At 46.6% G+C, this 14,675-nt stretch overlaps 1 protein-coding gene across 1 annotated transcript in view; it reads left to right on the top strand.

The window, feature by feature from the left end:
* LOC126547669 (U3 small nucleolar ribonucleoprotein protein IMP3) overlaps positions 1 to 14,346 on the top strand; it is a 36,710-nt gene extending 22,364 nt beyond the window's left edge. The window contains exons 3-6 of the mRNA XM_050195612.2: positions 6,749 to 6,823; positions 11,432 to 11,511; positions 12,190 to 12,314; positions 14,026 to 14,346. Coding sequence (XP_050051569.1) covers positions 6,749 to 6,823; positions 11,432 to 11,511; positions 12,190 to 12,314; positions 14,026 to 14,049 — 304 coding nt within the window. The 3' untranslated portion in view covers positions 14,050 to 14,346. The remainder of the gene's footprint in view (positions 1 to 6,748; positions 6,824 to 11,431; positions 11,512 to 12,189; positions 12,315 to 14,025) is intronic.
* The last annotated feature ends 329 nt before the right edge of the window (positions 14,347 to 14,675 follow it).

The raw sequence follows: 14,675 nt of genomic DNA, 5'->3' as shown, positions 1-14,675 counted from the left end.
AAGCATTTCTAAGCCTTCGGTTGTCATTGCTGCCCACTAATTGCAGCGTTGTTTTGTGCGTGTTTTTCTTTTCTTTTTTAAGTCAGCTTCTGCATTATAGTTCTAGACCTGCCGTGTATTTGCAACTACTGTGTGTAACCGCAGCAAACATGCGCACAAGGGGAGGAAAAAAAGAACAGTGCAGTTGTCTGCTCGCTACTAGTTCATGGAAAGCACAGAACTTCAAGAAGAAAACGAAAAGGGGGAGAGAGAAAACACACACCAAGGAAAACAACAGATTAATGAAAATTAAATTTCTTCTGATGTTGTAATTGCCTGCGTCAGCCACCAAAATAACAGTTGCACTTTCAGAGTAACAGCAGATGAGCGGGTGATGTGGTTCTCTCTATTCATTTGGTGTCAAATTTGCGTCTCGTTAGTCTTAGGGGTATGAATTACTGGTCTCATGTCTCACGATTGCTGTTACGGGGATTCTGATCACTAGTGACCTCTCACATAGTTGAGTGATAGATGGCTCGCCGTGTTGTCATTGCATAAGAAAGCCCCTTTATAAAATGTAAAACTCGGTCCATCGCAGCATTTGGAATCAAGCAGCCTGATGCGCCAACCAAACGCCGAGCTTCTCCTGCGCTTCGCAGTTTGTGCGGAGTTTGTAGCGCGCGTGGCACAGACGGCAGGAAAGGTGTTGGTGACTGTTACAGAGGCTACAGCCAGCAGTGTGCTCACGCAAGAAACATTTCTCTCAAAGAAAAGAAAAAGAAAGATGGAGAGACGGCCACACCGGACGCGTTCGGAACCAGCCATTGATATCCAAGACCCGCAAGGGGAACAGAAATATTTGAAAGCACTTAAATCGATCTTTAAGGCATACCTAAAGCACTTCGCCGCCCAGTACATCTCGTTCACGCCCACGGGTGAAAAGCAGATTGTTTGTTTGTTTCACAACAAGGGCTCATGCCCACACGGGTGAATAAAATATTAGAGGGGGGGGGGAGAAAGAAAATGTAAAAATGAGAAGAAAGCTTTTATGTACTTTGGGATAAAATAACTTAAAATCAGAAATTAATATAAAAGAATCAATAGATAATTTTTGCAAATGTAGTAGTGTCTCGAATAAAGTTATCAATTGTTATAAAGGTGTCCCTGTGGCTGAGTTCCAGCGAAGACGCCCCAAGGGAGAGAATGGCTGGCGAAGTTAGTTGCAGCCCTCAAGTTGGCGAAATGGAACTTTTTTGAAAATCGGCAGCATGATAGAAAAAAATATCCTCTATAGATAACACTGAGGGGCCAAAGCTAACCAGACCTGTGCAATCAAAAATTGATTGGCGGAATACGGCAGCATAGTTTTGCAAAATAAACTTCGAACTATCATTAGGGACACCATATATTATCCTGGGGAACACAGGTGACAAAAGGCAGGAAACCACCTGAGAGTGGATTTTGCCGAATCTTGATATGTGGATAAATTTCTTTACCTGGCGGCGGTTACATAAGCCGGAGTCGGCAGAACAAATGTAACAGGACCATCGAGGGATGGTCCTGTTACATCATGGTCCGGGCGCGTGCATTGGCCGTTTATTCTTGTACATGCTTGCCAATTTATATACGTGAGAAAGCGAGAGAGAAGCAAACAAAAATTTTCACTCCGTCTGTCGGTTTTCGCTTCCTTCCCTGATTATTAACTGACTCATGCAGCTGCCGAATTTATTCGCAAAAGTGCTAGTACATAGTGGTAGTACATCTATGTTGTACACGGATTGTCCAAGATGGGCTGGTGTTGACTTGGGCGGCTTAACCTCCTTTGTGCCTATAACTTTTGAACTTTCTTAGTGGCTCTTGACCTTTCGTGTTATTCTTTTCGTCATGTTCCTTCCGTTTGAGTACAGCACCGCCCCCTCCGCTGGAAGTGCAGAGGCCGTGCCGTCTCGATTAATTACACTCGCGAAAACGGTAGCTTGCGTCGCGCGCGCCCATGGCGACGACATTGCGGTCCCGGTTGGGTGTTTCGCCGACGTTTTGTCTCGCGTCACCTTTTGGCGCCGGTTCGCGGAGCGCGCGCCAGTTTCCCACCGGCAGCGTGCGCATCTGGACGGGCGCCGGCGGTCGAACAACACCACTTCATTACACCGGCCGGGGATATGGAGAGGGTCCGCGCCCGGCGCGCAGGTGCACGGGGCCGTGCCATATGTCAGCGGAGCGCGCGCGCGCCCCATTTGGTCCTGTTGCCTCTGCGGGGCCGGCTTTCATTGATCAGCGCGCTTCGCGGCCGGTGCAGGCTGTTCTCACGCTCCCGGGTTTATTTTTGTCTGCTGCGGGCTGCCCTCGATCCTTCGGCCGCGCGCGCGGGGCTGGTTGCGCCGGGAACGTAAGCTGAAAAAAAAGAAGGGGGGGGGGGGGGGGGGGCGTGGAAAATGTTGCATAAAGCCAGCGCTAACTAACCGTGTGTTGAAATCACGCTCTCGAGCGCGCTGCGGACCCCTTTCCACTAGGTACCAAGACCGGCGTGGTTGGGGGTAAGCGATATAGCGCGTCGACTCCGGGATTAGTGGGCGGTGCGGTTTCGAGAGTCTCCCAAATCTGTCGCCGAAGTTGTTGAACTGTGGCTGCCGCGCGGGAGCGTTTGCGTTGAGCGACGTTTGTCCCGCTACCGAGCTTTTGGGCATATGGCGGGCACTGTGCAGATGGCCGTGTTTGGTTACCGCAGAGGTGGAGCCGCGCTGCTCCGCCGAGGTTGTGGTCGCGCCTTTAAATCCTGCTGGCCGCAGCGGACACGTTTCCCACGCGGGAAACTTGGAAGACCCAGCCGCGTGTGTTCTGTATACTCATCGCACCGATGAACGCCGGTCGGTCGTAATGGATCTGCGAACTCCGCCACGATATATAGTCTTTGCTGTATTCTGGGCACAACATATCGACGCACTTTTCGGTGTAGATCACTTTCTTGAGCCTAGTAACGCCGTGATCGGCTGGCAACTTCTTGAGTAATCTTGCTTGACCGTTAACCCCCCCGCCCCCCGCCACACACACACACACACACACTTTTTGTAACATTGTGCTGCTTTCGTTCATATTCTACTCGTAATGTCTCACTGTATTTCGAAGTGAACGACGCAGTATGCGACATGAAAGGCTGAGCATGCGTTTAGACAAAGCTGCCTATGATCGGCGACGCACACGCAGTTATCAGTTTATCTTGCTTTTATTTCACTTCGCTTTATTACCTTAGAGACCCCCGCTCGGAGTATTATGTAAGAGTGGTTAGGTAACATACAAGCGTCAAGCCTCCAGAAATTCGGAATGACATGTGATGGCGGCAGCATCGTACAGAAAGTTGTTCGAGTCTTCAGCTGCCCGAGGAAAAAAATCAAGCCTGAAACGTGACGGTTCGGGATGTTCGGGTGCGAGGGCGAGCAACCTTTAGTCAGTGGCCACTGCTCTGGGATGTGCGTGAATGCGGCATAATGTAAGGTGGTTAATTGGGCGAGCTGTAAACGAATTTGTATTAAAAGGGAGAGCGTCGCAATGCGACGATGAAAAACAAGTGTTGTCAAGCCGGATTATGTTATTGAAGACAAGGTCTTTGGAGAAATCAGATTGATCAAGGTTTCGTGGGATCTGGTTATCTGGCCACTTTCGTCTCGTAAAATTAAATGATTTTATGTATTCTAGTGCGCATAGGACGACGAAAAAAGGCGTCGAAATGAAGCTTGGAGCGAAAAAGACGCACCAAGTCATCGTACAGCTATTTATGGACCAGTAGTAGTACGTAATTAGTGCAAAAAGGCCGATATGAAACCCACATGCACTCGTTCAAACTGCGCACGCCTAAAACCGGAAGTGTGGCTTTACGAAAAATGCGGGCCAATCTCGGAGTTCTGAACGCAGTGCGGTCTAAACGAAAAAACCTCATGGGGCACTAATGCGCTCCAGAAGACCTTGTCTTCCTTCGATGTCACCCGCCGTGGTTGCTTAGTTGCTTTGATGTTGCACTGCTAAGCACGAGGTCGCGGGATCAGATCCCGGTCGCGGCAGCCGCTTTTCGATGAGGGCGAAATGCAAAACACCCGTTTACTTTTAGATTTAAGTGCATGTTAAAGAACCCCAGCTGGTCGAAATTTCCGGAGTCCTCCACTACGGCGTGCCTCATAATCAGATCGTGGTTTTGGCTCGTCAAACCCCATAATTCTTTCTTGTTCGATGTCAACCCCTATTGTATGGCCTTTTTATCGTTAAGAATTAAGAGGAAGCTTTAGCTCGGGCCCAACTCCGACGCGGCCTATTCAAATGCATGTAAAACGCAAAAACGTTTTTATGAGATAACCCCTGGACCGATTTTAATGAAATTTGTTGCATTCGAAAGAGAAAGTTAAATTCTAGTGACTGTTGGAAGCGGAATTTCGATTTAGAGCTTCAATTTTCTTAAATCAATTTTCAAATATTTGACCGTTTGAAAAAAATGGAAGCACGAAGTTTATAAATTCATAGCTCTGCATCAAGAAGTGATATCACGGTTCTGTAAACGGCATCCATTAAATCATTCAAAGCGGACAAATTCACTATGTCATTTTACATCTTACGTGAATTTGTTACGTTGGTTACAACGGTTTTGCAAAAGTTGTATTTCCCTATGATTAAACTTTTTTTATATTCATGTGTAACATATCAATTTTTTCCGCTTTAGATGTACTATTAGATGCAATTCACAGAATTGTATTATCATTTTTAGTGGTTGAGTGACAGAGTTGTAAACTTAATAGTTTCGTTTTTTGAAAATTTTCGATCTTTGGCAATTTTTAATACAAAATTGACGACGTAACTCAAAAATTCGAAACCAACAGTCACTAGATTTTAAGTTTGTCTTTTAAATGCAACAAACCTCGTCAAATTTGGTGCCGTGGTTGCCGAGAAAAACGAATTCTCCTTTTACATGTATTTAGATAGGAGCACTCGAGCTAAAGCTTCCTCTTAACTACATGGTATTCTAACAGAGGCGAACACTGAAATTAGGAATATTGAAGAACGTTTATTAACGATCAAATGCTGATGTCATACGAAAGCGAAGAATGGATGAGTCTAGTCGCACGATTGTGTACCGATTCGAGTACATTGATTATATACATTTGGCAAGGGTTCCAGATAACAGCGGCGCATTCAAGTTGCACTCTCACAAATAATTCGTACGCGAGTAATTTGACGTTTTGTGGATCATGACGAAGGTGACGTTTCATGTACCCAAGGTCTTGCTTGCTCATGAAATTACGTTACTACTACTACAGTCGAAGGGTGTGGAGGATGATATGGAAACTTAAGTATTCTTGAGTGTTCCGTGACAGTGTCCGAAGTAACGTGAGTCGTGATGTGGCAGCACGACGCTGTAAGAAGTTATAGTTTATGATTATCATCGCTGGGATTCACCTGCTCGCGCGAGCGCTCATTACCGTGCCGGCGTTTGTCTCGACTCGATGGATTCATCGATCAGTTTTCGCTTTAATCACGGGTTAACAGCTCGAGCGCTTTGCGTGGCGTTTCGTTTTATTGTTTTCTTTAGGCGGGTCGGTCTTTGTACGTTCGCTATTATTGTTTTGTATTTGAGAAGAAACTTGAGCCGCACGCAGTTCTCCGCCTGTCTATGCGTGTGTGCTTGCGGGCTAACTTGATTGTTCACTTGTGTCGCGAAGACGTCGCGTAGCCTAAAGTCGGCTTTCCAGCACTTCACTGAGGGTCGCGGAAAAGCCGACCCGAGAGCTGTCGTTCTGAGGCCAACCTGCATGGACGCCCAGTCAGGTGCCCAAAGACGCTATTTCGCCAAGAAGAGTAATTAGTGGTGTTGTATACACTTGTCGAGTGTAACTGTTGTCTTCACGGAGTTACGCCAGCTTCTGTGCACCGCGTAGCTCCCGCTGCTTTCGAAACTCGGAAAGGTCTGACGGGAAGTAGCCAAAGCATTATTGTTTTAGGAGCCTTATGGTCCCTACAGAATCATTAAGCGCCAGCGCAAATCTTCAGAGACAAAAGTAGCAGCATTTGCTGCCGTCTCTCTTTCTATTCGTGAGCTTGTGGAACAAGGTGTGGGCGAGGTCGATTGCGTTGCAGCACGTCTCATAACTTCACTACGAAAGCATATCTTCGAACTTAGGACTACAACGCCGCATTTTTTTTTTCTCTTACTCTTAAATTTTATTTACTTATTTTGGGGAAAGCTTAATTGCCCATATGGTTGACGTTTAAGAGTCGCATAGTCTATAGTTGTCTACAGGAGAGGGCCCAAAGCAGACTTTGATACAATACGTGCCTTTCCGATTAAGCAGAGGTTGTGAATTACAGAACACTGTAGGTTCTTAAAATCGGAGTACGATGGAAAAATACCTTACTCAAGCGTGGTTTGTTCTGTCTTTTTTTTTCTTTTTTAACATGATGAAATCCTATACTGTTCTTTTCTGTGCCTGCGATACGTGTGTTTTTTTTTTCCCCTCTTGTTTCTGCGATTAAGAAGCTGCACGTGCCGGCGTATTTGTTTTTTCGAGGCTCACTCCATAGTGATCTATAAACTGAAGCTCGCTGTTGCGATGTCTTTCAGCGGTTAGAGAACGGAGTGCTCGAGCTACAACATTGGCCGGATTTATTGACTTGTCTGCTCCGCTGCCTGTTTATTTAAGCGTTTCATTCTCTTTTTCACTCGTGTGTGCTAGTATAGTAATGCAAACGCAGTAGTCCTAAAGCTGCGTTTCTTTTTTTCGTGCTCCTTTAGGCACAGCCTGGGCGTCATTTCCATCAAGGAAAACCTCGAGATATGCGACAGAGTGACCGCTTCATCATTCTGCAGGTACGTTGTGCAATATATCTATTTTTTTCATGTGCGGGCGCTGTGCCGGCCCCGCTTGCACGAGCAGTTGATACAATATTATTAATTTATAGCATACCGTTAACGATACCGCCCTCCACTGGCTGCCTGCGCTCAGGGCGCATGCGCAGTTAAGAGGAAGCAGTAGCAGTAAAGGGTAGCGCTATAAAATATGCTAGTGATCATTTCAACGTCTGCAGTGCAGTGAGGCCCGTGGCGATAGTTCTGAGATGCAGCGGGGTGAGGGAGTCTGCGTGCTTCTGTAGTAGTAGGAGCCCTGACGGAGAGAGAGGAAAGAACGAGTGCGTGCACCTTTTTTGAAGACGTCAGAGCATGCCATTATTAGGCACCTATTCCACATGTGAAACTATTTTTTACACGTCACTGCATCACATTTAAGATGCCTCAAAATTAAACACCGCCGGGAGCTCTCGCGCCCACGAAACGCTGCTGAAGTATAGGAAGCCTTCAAAAGCTCTCCCTCACTTCGTTTTCTTTTTTTTTTTTTTTTTGATAGGATAGTTGTAATTCCAAAACGTTGGCACTCTGCCAGTGGCTTTAGCAATCGTGAGGTTTGGTAATTGGCCATATTAAACCTCAATTGGCTCCGGAATTTAGTGGTGTTGTCAGGTGCCCCGTCACGACTTTCGCATTGCAAATTAAATAAATAAATAAGGCCCGCCGTGTTTAGTGACCATGGCGTTGCGTTGCTAAACACGAGGTTGCGGGATCAAATCCCGGCAACGGTGGCCATATCTTGATGTGGGCGAAATGCGAAAACGCCCTTTGTACCGTGCATTGGGTGCACGTTAAAGAACTCCAGGTCGTCAAAAATATCCGGTATTCCCCACAACGGCATGCCTCATAATCAGATCGTGGTTTTGGCAGGTAAAACTCCAGAATGTAAATAAATAAATAATACATCCACATTGAGCGTAGTGCACACTACAAACCGTGCATTCTGGAGAGGAAAGAGAGACGCGCGCTGATGGTCGAACGTGTTCATGATGGCTACCTTCCACAAAAAAAAAAAAAAAAAAAGATGTCTTCCCACGGTGTTAAAATGCAGACCTGTTCTTAGCATACTTCTGTGTGAATAGTGGTAAGTCTGGTTTGTTACTTTCTTTTTTTTCTAGTCGTCTCTGTATACAGTATGCTGTTGTTTTGTTTTGTGTTCTGATTTGCTGTACCTGTCTGAAGGGCAGCACGAAGAGTAGTCCCCCCCCCCTCCAATATATACAGGATACAACTTAAAAAGCAGCAGTTGGCAACCAAGGCACACGGACCGCGCAGGATTGTGTTACTTCACCAGCCAATCACAGAAGCAGACACAATCGTCGTCATGCGACCTTTTCAAAATGGCGTCGGACGTGATACCTCCAGGGCGTCTTCTGTTCTTGAGTCTTTTCATCGGCGGAAACGATGAGATGTGCAGTAAACATAGACAAAGTGTATAGAGTCTGAGCATTTCACTCTGCAAAAGTCCGCGGTACAGTTCATTTCACTGCTGAGCCCGTTTTACTCGTGAACTTCACTGCCAACTGAAGGGAAACTTTACAGTAAGTTGCAGCGGAGCAAACGTTTTATTTCAGTTCAATGAACAATTAGCCTTTCACAGTTTCGCTTTAATAGACGTGTGAAAACGTATAAAATTACGCGCTTATATATATATATATATTTTTTTTTCGTGTTTACCGCCTTATTTAGGTAACAGAGAGCTTGAAGTACGAACTATTTGCAGCCTCGCGGAGGAACAGTGGCTGTCGATTATGAGGGGGCGGGGGGCTTCACTGCAGACTTAAGTTGCATCCGACTATATACACACACACTGGGCCAAGTTAAAGGGCCCCTCACCAGGCCCCATAGCAAATATTAGTTATACGCTGGAAGGTTATACGCATGTCCTCTACGGAGCATTCTGCCCCAAAAAATTTTCAAATCGGCTCATTAATAGCTGAGATGGAAATATTTCAGTGCCACGAACGCATGATTTCAGCAGGCGGGCTCCACTGCATATCTAGACTCCCTCTCCACTCGCCCCGTCCAGCCTTCGCAAGCGAAATTCCTTCCCTGCGTTCTCCCATACCGGACTTCGAGGATCGCGTGACGCATACGTCACAGGCCCCGCCTTCGTTCTTTTTCTTTTTTTTTTTTTTTTTTTCGTCGCTAAGCACTTACGCCGACGGCGTCGCGCGCGAGCTGTTGTCTCGTTCTCGCAGCGCACGATTTTGCGCGCTGTGCACAAGGAAACATGACTGGCGGTATAATTCAGTACTACACGAATACTGTGGCAAACAGGAATAGCCGACGTTCTATAGATAGTTGAGGTAAAGATGAAAAAATGGGGGCTGGGCAGGCCGTGTAATGCGTAGGATGGATAACCGGTGGACCATTAAAGTTACAGAATGGGTACCAAAGGAAGGGAATCGCAGTCGAGGTCGCCAGAAAACTTGGTGGGGTGGCGAAATTAGCAAATATTCAGGTGCAAGTTGGAATCAGCTAGCGCAAGACAGAGGTAATTGGAGATCGCAGGGAAGAGGCCTTCGTGTTGCAGTGGGCATAAGAATAGGCTGATGATATACGGGGTGCCCCAACTATCATGCAGCAAGATTTAAAAATATGCAAATGCTGCGTAGCTGCACAGAACCAAGGTAATAGAAATGTTTAGCTTGTCTGGTATTCGGGTAAACGGGCGGTGGCGTAAACGTGAGCGGTCTGCATGGGGCAGCCACCTGGTGGCGCAGAGCTCAGAGACAAAAAACTGCTAATATTGCATTAACAAAGCGTATTCTACCTCGCTGCTGGTGTAAATTTTCGGCACTGGCGTAATCGTGTTGCTGCCAAAAGTGTATACACGCAGCTAAGTCAAATACACTTGGTTACTGCAATATTAGCTGATTTTGTCTGTTTGAGCTCTGCGCCACTAGGTGGCAGCACCATGCAGGCCGCTACCTCCGCCCCAACCTGCGGTCCGGCTGCGGTTACCGGAATACCGGACAAGCTAATCCTCTCTAATGTTGTTTGTTGTCGCTTAGAGATGCTCAAACTATTTCTTTTTCATTCCGCCTAATTATAAAATTAGCTTTATTTAATTAATCAACTGAAATATAATTAGATGAAAAATGTTAATGAGACAGTTGTACAGCAACATAAAACACTCCCGCTACAGCTTTCTGTTGCTCAAAAAGTGCTACATAGAAGTGTTTTTCCGAGCGTGAAAAAAGCCCACGAATACACGCAAAGTGCCTCGAGCAGCGAGTCGCGCGGCAATTTGGCTGCTTTCACGCTCGTAAAAACAATTTTATGTAGAGCACGTATTGAGCAATAGAAAACTAGCGGGAGCTTTTCATCTTGCTCTGCAATTTTCTCATTGACGCTTTTCATCTAATTATAATATTCGAGAAGTTTATTAATTAATTTAAAGAACCCCAGGTGGTCAAAATTTCCGGAGTCCTCCACTACGGCTTGCCTCATAATCAGAAAGTGGTTTTGGCACGTTAAACCCCATAATTGTTTTAAGTTTATTAATTAAGGCTTATTATGTGATTAACCAGAATTTAAAAAAAAAAATTATCTTTCTCCAAGCGACGGCAAACAACATTGCCTTGGTTCTGTCCAGCTACGTGGCATTTGTATACTTTTAAATATTGGCGCATGATAGTTGAGGTAGCCTATATATATACCGGGTGTTTGAGTGATCACTTTCAAATTTTATTTAGGACAAGTCTAATCTATGAGCTGGTCTACTCGAAGAAGCGGACATTACTTGCACAAGAAGTTGAAATGAATCATCGACTAATTAACAAAAATCATTAAGTTTTAACTAATTACATTGTGGCACATATTGCAATTTACAAATTCTAGCCGGGGAGTTCGCAAGGCGGATCCACTTTCTCGGGATGACACCAGTTTTGAGATATTAATTCCCCAATTTTGCGGAGTTATGCATTGGCGTTCCAGTTACTTTTGTGCTTTAATGCTGAAAGTGACGTTTTGTTAAGAAAGTAAGTGGAACGACAATGCATTTTTACCGCAAGTTTGATGGCGCATATCTCGTAAATGATGTCATCCACACAAGTCTTTTCAAGTGAATATGCCTTGCAGCCTCACCCGCTAGAATTTGTAAATTGCAATATGTGCCATAATGCAATTAGTGATTGTTTGTTAATTAGTCGAATTTGCATTCTAACTTTTTGTGGAAGTAATGTCCGCCTCTTCGAGTAGAACAACTCGAGGACTAGAATTGTGCTATTTGCAAGTGGCAATTAAAAATAAATTGAAAGTGTTCGCTGAAACACCCTGACATATATCCTAACTGGTTACAGACGGTAGGTCTATTTGTTGTTTGTTTTCCACGGCAGTATACGTGTCTACCAAACAGCATATAGCACTGCGCTTATGGACGGCTTCGTAGCGAAGGAACGCATATAGTGCTATTTCGTGGTGGGTAACGTACTCGCGCACTTTGCTCGCATGGCCGAAACCACCCCGCGCGCGAAGAGAAGCTGTCCAGAGCGGCATTAGCATGATAACTTTTTAACGGTTGACGACCCTGTTGTTTTGATCTCTGCTGTGTGCCAACTGTTGCAGGAGAAGGCTCCCTGTCATCATGGTGCGAAACCAGATGGCGCAGCGCGTCAAGATGGCTACGCAGTTCGTCGAGCAAGGGCGTATCCTTTACACCTGACTTATGCCTGCCTGTTGTGCCGGCGTGGCGCTAGCGGTAACGGGGTGAGGAGGTAGCGATGGCTTTACGCGGCGAGATGAGGACGGTAGCGGCCCTCAAGAGAACTGTTGTGAAATTGGCGCGAACACTACGTTGAACTGCGACGCAGAACGCCTGATTAAACGGCCACAGAGGCGCAACACTAAACTCTGGTAATATATATATTTTTTTTCTTCTCCTTCTCTTATGATTGGATTTGCATTTATTTTGCTGAAAATCGTCGATCATTGGCGGCGAAAGGTGAAATTTCTTTGAATTTCGCTCCCTAACCGACGCGCGTGTTAGCATGGGCGAACGCCAACCTGTTAACGATGTTACGAATCTCCCTTTCGTTAAAGGGCCACTACAAGAGGAATGTTAAACTCAGCTTAATAGGCACACCGTGGCACACGCTGCCCATCCGCGAGAGCGAACCGAACACAGCGATTGATTGAGTTCGTTTGGCGTTCTTCTAGTGCTGCGGTGCCGCTGTGAGGAGAGGTGGCACGAGCAGCAGCAGAGGCGACGGGTGTATGTGCACCGTCGTCTAAGTAACCCCTGCTTATATAATATACAGTGAAGGCCAGCTGAATCGCCGCACGCCGATGTTCTTTTGCCGAAGCTTCCCTTGATGACGTGTCAGATGTTCGCATCGGACCTGACGTCGTCACTGATCCTGCGTTCCTGGTGTCCAGGCAACTGGAGGACTTCGTCACATGGACCGATTCGTCGGCCATCAAGAAGCACGTTGCCGAATACAACGACATGGTGTGTACCTCTGAAAGCAAACTATGCCGTCCGTCCCGCTATCGCCGACGTCGGCCGCTCGGAGGGACGGATAACAAGATGTAAGTGGGATCGTAGGAAAGGAATCACTAAAAAATACGGCCCGTATTAGTATGGATTCCTTTCCTCTGATCTCGTTAATTTCTAATCATCCGTCCGGCTGAGTGGCCGATGTCGGCGATAGCGAGGACGCTGCTTCGCGCGAGAAAATGACAAAGGAAAAAGAAAATTTCTTACAAAATACGGACCCTGGTGTTAAATGTTGTGCGAAGCCAGAATCCACCGCATCCCAAGCCAGTTACAGGTTAATTAGTCGCGTCGTCTTTTCGAACTTTTCACCATGACACCATTCACGATTGCCGTGGAGACTTAGCTGTCGACAGGGCGATCCACGTCCGCCTCCGTCGTTGAAAGCGATATATTGGCAACCACTGGCGGAGTCGCGTTGCGGTGTTCGTTCTCACAAACGCTACAAAGTTGTAGATCGATCAGGCATCGTCACCCGGATACTTTTTGACAAAAGGTGTACACGGACCAGAAGGAAAACCGGTTTCTCCTAGTGTCGTTTCAGAAACGGTTCGTTTTTTGAACCGTTCGCTGCGGTGCCGCCATCGCGTACAGGAGCTGTGCACGCTTGCAGGCTCCGCAATCGGGGGGTAGAGAAGTACTCGTCCGAGCCAACCCTTTCTGTGACCGAGGCGCAAATGGAGGCCCAGCCGCACCAACAAGTGGACTCTGTTATTGGCGACTCTTTCCGGAGATGTCGGCACAGGCGGCTTCGCTGCAAAGTGGTGGTCTCGGCGCGCATGCGCTCCCCTCTTGCGGGCATCGATCTGTCCCACTATCAGGCATAACTCGCTCTTTTCTTTTTTTCAGTCCGTCTTGTTTTCTTTTACCCCGTCCCGATGCATTCTAGCGGTGCCGTCGTGCTGCCATTGTCGTGATTGCGTTTCGTAAGGCCTCGGAGAAAAGAAATATTGACGAAATAACCCTGAGGTCTATTCCGCAGCCGGTGCCGACGGCTCGTGATTGCACTCGGGCCGGAGAGACGAAGCGGTCCAGCCGACCATCATCGACTGGCCGCAGACAGATGCGCGTGTCTTGCAGTAGTGCTTGGTCGAAACGCGTTACCCACATTTCTGTCCAAGCCGTCGTATTTGTCCGCGCGATATTTTTGCACGTTTTTCTGTTGTCGCCGCTAGTGTGTATACCGTCTCTTGGCTATGAGTTTCGCTTCGTGTGACGGCTGGCGCAGCTTTATTATTTTAGTTGCTACTACTACTATTAGCACGTCCAGTTAGTTAAAAATTCTAGGTTGTAACATTTTTTATTTATTTTTTTACATTTCTGTCGGTCTCATAAAAACAGTGTTGAATATATGCGTCACTTGGGAACAGCTTTTGAGTACACTGGATCGATCGGCTATATATAAAAAACTGTTTCGTAGTACCATTGGGTACTTTGCGCTTTTGCTTGTGTATACCGAAATTCTCCCGCCGCGGTAGCCCAGTGGCTATGACGTTGTGCTGCAGAGCTGTATGTCGATTTGAAAATTATAACAGCGCTAACTCATGCAACCACAAAGTAACAAGGACGAGACAAGCGCTTGTGTCCCGTCCTTGTTCGGTGCGTCGGCAACTTATTTTGAGAAGGGTATTGACCTCGAGTTAATTTACTTTATCTTTCTTTTCAGAGGGACGACTACGACCTCCTTTAGTGACCGGCTGAGCCTGCATGGTTCCACTGTAAATATGCGAACGAAGACAAAGCCCCCTTTGGTATTAAAGGCAGCAAGTTTTGCTGGTAATGTGCTCTTAGCGGCACTAGCGGTGCTAGCGGTACCAGCGCAGCAATTAAACCTGCTCTTATCTATAGTATCTGGAGCGCCAGCGTATGTGAACATATGGATTTTTGCGCCTTCGAGGCGTCCTCGCATCGACCAAACTTTACTTGTGCCAAACACTACTAAGTTGTGGGAAATCATAATAATAATAAAAAAGACTCATCCACTTTCTGTTTTCTTCCGAGACTCGTGATCATGATCGCACCGCATGTGTGATTCACATACGATCTGTTGATTGTATATTGAAGGTGGTGATTTTCCGCGATCCGAGGACACCTGGTCCCAGCCGTCTGAAGTCGCTGTAGTGTGTGGTCAGTATATACGCTTGCAATGCGGCCCAAATGAGCGTCTGAACACGCCGTACTTACGCCAACACAATGGCGTTCTGCTACTGAGCACGAGGTCGCGGGTGCGACTCCCAGTCATCGGCAGCCGCATTTCGATCGATGCGGTCTAAATGCGGAAAGAGTCGTGTGCGTATGCGTTTAGGCGCACGTTAA

The sequence above is a fragment of the Dermacentor andersoni genome, chromosome 1 (genome assembly GCF_023375885.2).
Source record: "Dermacentor andersoni chromosome 1, qqDerAnde1_hic_scaffold, whole genome shotgun sequence".
Lineage (NCBI taxonomy): Eukaryota > Metazoa > Arthropoda > Arachnida > Ixodida > Ixodidae > Dermacentor > Dermacentor andersoni.
The sequence above is the reverse complement of the archived record's forward strand: the minus strand, read 5'-3'. Positions and strand labels throughout refer to the sequence as shown.